The sequence below is a fragment of the Trypanosoma brucei genome, chromosome 5, assembly GCF_000210295.1.
Source record: "Trypanosoma brucei gambiense DAL972 chromosome 5, complete sequence".
NCBI lineage: Eukaryota > Euglenozoa > Kinetoplastea > Trypanosomatida > Trypanosomatidae > Trypanosoma > Trypanosoma brucei.
Window position 1 is genome coordinate 1,363,861 of NC_026738.1, and position 5,629 is coordinate 1,369,489.

At 48.3% G+C, this 5,629-nt stretch overlaps 2 protein-coding genes across 2 annotated transcripts; both read right to left on the reverse strand.

Annotated features, from left to right (window-relative positions):
• Nucleotide 1: 1 nt before the first annotated feature.
• On the reverse strand, nt 2-673 carry TbgDal_V6500 (lysosomal membrane glycoprotein, (fragment); the record flags this gene model as incomplete). The annotated part of the gene is made up of 1 exon (XM_011775495.1): nt 2-673. A coding segment is annotated over one exon (672 nt), but the record flags the coding sequence as incomplete, so codon positions are not given.
• A 2,213-nt stretch (nt 674-2,886) lies between these two features.
• Nucleotides 2,887-4,866, reverse strand: TbgDal_V6510 (lysosomal/endosomal membrane protein p6; the record flags this gene model as incomplete). The annotated part of the gene is made up of 1 exon (XM_011775496.1): nt 2,887-4,866. One exon carries the CDS (start codon nt 4,864-4,866, stop codon nt 2,887-2,889), a length of 1,980 nt encoding a protein of 659 aa, XP_011773798.1.
• Between the last annotated feature and the right edge of the window lie 763 nt (nt 4,867-5,629).

The window sequence follows — 5,629 nt, forward strand, 5'->3', positions numbered from 1 at the left end:
ATACCTCCGCAGGGGATGTAGCCCTCACAATGTCACCAATCTCTGCTTGCATGTTGTACATTAACAGCTTCATCCGATCCAACCGTTCGTCAGCAGGGGCACGAGCGTTGTAACCAGCAACCATACCATCAATGAGAGCTAACATGTTTCGCAGCTGGGTGTAGAATGCACTGCTCTCGAACTTCGCAGCATCCATATACCGAACGTGCTCTTCAATCCAGTGTTGTGCCTGCGGCGCATCAGACAATAGCGCAGAGAGACCCTCAGGACCCTCAAACGTATTGTTTATGGAAGCCTTCATGCTCTCATACGTGGCGTAGCCTTCACCAAAACCTACAGCCTTGTATGCCAGTAGCACGCGCTCTGCTGACGGTTCCGCTTCTCCAGGCAAATGCATGAAACCATCGTTTGCCACAGCAGTCACAACGTCCCAACCGGTCTTGTTGAAAGTGTTACTCACATTCACGATTGCAGCATACTTACCAGATGCAAGACCATCCGTAGCATAGAAACCGCCGCTCGTGGCGTTATACCAGACTGTCACAACTGTAGGGGTCGCATCCTTAAGCACTTCCCCGCGAACGACAACGGGAGTGCTGAGAGTCAGGGTTGCTGCAAGCAGCAGGCACAAAACCGCAGAGGGAGTCCTCATAACGGTTGCGGTACACATCATTCCACCTTGTTATCAACGAAATATTGCACGGTAATCGCTTCGAGAGTCTAACAAGAGTAAACAAAGGTAGACAGAACGAGTGTTGTTGGAAGCAAGCACATCAATAGCACACACACACACACATACACACACACACACACACACACACACACACACACACACACACACACACACACACACACACACACACACACACACACACGCATGCACACACACACACACACACACACACACACACACACGCATGCACACTAGAGTAAACAAGCGTGTCCACACAGTAGAGCATTATGTACGGTTAGTGACAGCGACAATTAACAGTTTACAAACATCATAGAATCACGTCCACAAACAGCACTTGGGCAGAGTATCCAGCAAATAATATTGCAGACATCGCTCACATTTTCTTTACTGTACATAAATACGGCCACCGACCATACAAAACTGTAGCGTATGATGACGGATCACAGCAACACACACCACACATTCTGACATCAGAGGCACTGCCCTTTAAACACAATACAAGAACCGATAAGCAAAAACAGCCAAGTGCACACTTACCCAACAAGTAGGTTGCACTCGCAAAGACGTCATGTCGTAAACGTAATTAACTGATACGCAAAGTCTTTGAAAAGAAAGCCACCAGGTGTATGATCGCCATTATATATCTTCTATCTTTTTGCCTTACTGGAGAGTGATAGGAGGTGTCGTTTAAAAGGTGCTAAAAGTGATTTTTTTTTTTTTAGCAAGCAGCGTTTCGTGTTTGCAAAACAAAACATACACTAAAACACAATAGTTTCTTTTTTTAAACTGTCAACAGGGTGGCCACAGCGTGTACCAGTTACTTGAGAACAAAGAACAAATAAAAATTAAAAAAAGGAATGAAACAAACTCTCTTTCTGTGCGAGCAACAATCACACTGCGAGGAGCGCGCTTAGTCAAAAAGACCGAAGCCCATATCATCATCATCTTCCTCTTCCTCCTTTGCAGGAGCAGCGGCAGGAGGTGCGCCACCGGCGGCAGGAGCAGCAGCAGCGGCGCCTCCACTAGACGCAACAGGCGCACCACCACCGAACGCAATATTGCCAAGAACCTCATCAATGGAAATACCACCAAGAATTGAGGCAAAAGCTTCTGCCATACCTTTACTGACAGTAACGCCAGCAGCATTTGTTACGGCAAGCAGCTTCGCGGCGTCAACATTCCCGCTGCCAGAGAGTATCAAGGAGGCGTATGTGCATGCAAGCTGCTGCGACATTTCTTCCTTTAATCAAATCCTTGTGTGAGTGAAATGTGCTCGTTCCACTTCCATGCAAATTAGAGGCGAAGAAAAGGGGATATATATTTGCTCATGCATGCAACCCGTACAAAAGTAGCGGCACAGCCAATACAATGGGGTACATGGGCTTCTGAGCACACAAAGAAAGGCACTCAGTCGTCCTCCCACACCACTCGAGGGGGAGAGAATTCACTTCGCTACACGAAAAAAACACACGCATTGGAATGTGCGTTGGAACAAAAGGAAGGTAAGCAAAAACAAAAACAAAAACAATGCAACACTACGCCGTGTATTACTCACGGGACGCACAGAACGGACGGAACACAGCACTGGCAACAGCGGCAATGGCATGCGAGGGAATCACCACGCATTAACGTACGACTAGAGGAGGATGTAGAAGATATGGGGAGGAGTGCTGCATCAACTATGCGGCAACTGATCTCTTCCTTTCTCTACACTGCGCCCCAACACTACATGCCACATCGCTGGTACCACCACAACATATTCACGCGCGGGCACATTCATCTCTTCTATTCCTATACACCTCACTTCCTACATCCATCGCTTATTACCATTCCCATTTTTTACACTTACCATTCTTTCTCGCACCTTCTTTTTCCGTCATTACGGGCCTCATATGAATCCCCGTAGGAAGCAAGCAAAATCAGGGGGAGAGTTACCTTAGTTGCAATCGATTCTGCGGGAACCGGAGCGCTCATCACACTCCCTTTCAAGCACAAAGCAACCACACACAGACACGCTACTCCCTCAAGTATAAAAACTACTACCTACATAGCAGAGGAGACACAATGTTCATTTAAAGCATTGGTACATTGCATCTGGTGCACCTCTCAGCTCCCCACCGCACATCACATCAGTTCAGCAATATCTAGACCTCGGGAAGAGAGGAGAGGTAAGTGCGTCATTATCATAGCTTCTAGTTCTGAGGATCTATAAGACCTTCAGCCTCTTCGGGAAGAAGTTCATCCTCTTCGGTACGCCGCCTCGGACGCATGAGGACGACGGCAATCACACCCACAACCAGCGCCGCCACAACAGCAATGATGCCAGTGCTCCTCCAACTATTACTACCACCGGAAGGTCGGATCGGCGTCTCCATGACTACGAAGCTAAAGTTATACAATTTCAGCAACCCATATGTTGGGGGCATGGGATCGAACATGCCGTCCACCCACTGAAACGGTGGTTGATTATCGGTCGTCGGGCCACAGACAACATGAGCAGTATAACTTTCAGGATTCTTCACCATCCCCGTCCACGTCGCTATCTTTGCATCGATAGCTCCACTATTTACGTGTCCTACACTTCGGACAAGTGGGCCGTACTCGGTCGCATTACCAGGAGGGTTCAAATCACCACGTGCTGCGATTGAAAGCATCGCACTGTATGGAGGCTTGCAGACATTAGTCACATTACCATCGTCATCCATACCAACAGCACCAGTGCAGTTGGGAATAAGAGAAAATGGGTCTTTCGTGTAGTTGTTGTAACGCATCAGCCTCTTCATGCTTTCAATATCGACCACAGAACCCTGATCACGTTCAAATATCCGGGCGCGTGAGTAATTCTTGTAAGAATAGAAGTCACCGTATTCCTCCTGCATCTTCAGCGTACCTGAAAGATTGTACACATTGGGGAAGTACGGTCTGTTATAACTCGCCCAGTACCCAGTGGTGTTCAGCACGCTGGTCATATCCTTAGATGTTATACCCAACGGAGGAGCAGTACCAGGGAGCTGCTCTAACACCCAAAAGGTGTTGGGTGCCATGTTTTTAAACATCGCCTCGGACTCCACTGCACCCATGTTGAGCACCATCCATTGATTGTTGTACGCCCCACTGCTTTCCCTGCTGAAGTTCGACACCCATGAGGGGGCGTCCACCGCAATGAAGTTCGCGATCATCGCACGCAGAAACGTAGCCACGCTAGAGGAACCGACATGGTTGCGCAGCAGCGTTGCATTGTGTATGACGTTGGTGGTCTCCATGACTGCGAGGCGCTTGTGTGTCATGTACCAATCATCCACACTGTGCGCCAAACCTGGGTAAGATGACATGGTAACGAAGCGCCCGCCGAAGGCATACGTTTTGTACTGCCTCAACATAGTATTGAAGCTGCTCCACGTGGCGTGACCAAAGTAGATGTCATCCTTTACGACCTTTACAAAGGCAGAACAGTGGGTGTCAACAAACCACCGCGGCATCATCTGACGCATATCATCCAATACCTCCGCAGGGGATGTAGCCCTCACAATGTCACCAATCTCTGCTTGCATGTTGTACATTAACAGCTTCATCCGATCCAACCGTTCGTCAGCAGGGGCACGAGCGTTGTAACCAGCAACCATACCATCAATGAGAGCTAACATGTTTCGCAGCTGGGTGTAGAATGCACTGCTCTCGAACTTCGCAGCATCCATATACCGAACGTGCTCTTCAATCCAGTGTTGTGCCTGCGGCGCATCAGACAATAGCGCAGAGAGACCCTCAGGACCCTCAAACGTATTGTTTATGGAAGCCTTCATGCTCTCATACGTGGCGTAGCCTTCACCAAAACCTACAGCCTTGTATGCCAGTAGCACGCGCTCTGCTGACGGTTCCGCTTCTCCAGGCAAATGCATGAAACCATCGTTTGCCACAGCAGTCACAACGTCCCAACCGGTCTTGTTGAAAGTGTTACTCACATTCACGATTGCAGCATACTTACCAGATGCAAGACCATCCGTAGCATAGAAACCGCCGCTCGTGGCGTTATACCAGACTGTCACAACTGTAGGGGTCGCATCCTTAAGCACTTCCCCGCGAACGACAACGGGAGTGCTGAGAGTCAGGGTTGCTGCAAGCAGCAGGCACAAAACCGCAGAGGGAGTCCTCATAACGGTTGCGGTACACATCATTCCACCTTGTTATCAACGAAATATTGCACGGTAATCGCTTCGAGAGTCTAACAAGAGTAAACAAAGGTAGACAGAACGAGTGTTGTTGGAAGCAAGCACATCAATAGCACACACACACACACATACACACACACACACACACACACACACACACACACACACACACACACACACACACACACACACACACACACACACACGCATGCACACACACACACACACACACACACACACACACGCATGCACACTAGAGTAAACAAGCGTGTCCACACAGTAGAGCATTATGTACGGTTAGTGACAGCGACAATTAACAGTTTACAAACATCATAGAATCACGTCCACAAACAGCACTTGGGCAGAGTATCCAGCAAATAATATTGCAGACATCGCTCACATTTTCTTTACTGTACATAAATACGGCCACCGACCATACAAAACTGTAGCGTATGATGACGGATCACAGCAACACACACCACACATTCTGACATCAGAGGCACTGCCCTTTAAACACAATACAAGAACCGATAAGCAAAAACAGCCAAGTGCACATCTACCCGATGAATAAGCTCACGTGAGAAACAATAGTAACGACTATCCCCACATTCCCGCTGCCAGAGAGTATCAAGGAGGCGTATGTGCATGCAAGCTGCTGCGACATTTCTTCCTTTAATCAAAACCTTGTGTGAGAGAAATGTGCTCGTTCCACTTCCCATGCAAATTAGAGGCGAAGAAAAGGGGATATATATTTGCTCATGCATGCAAC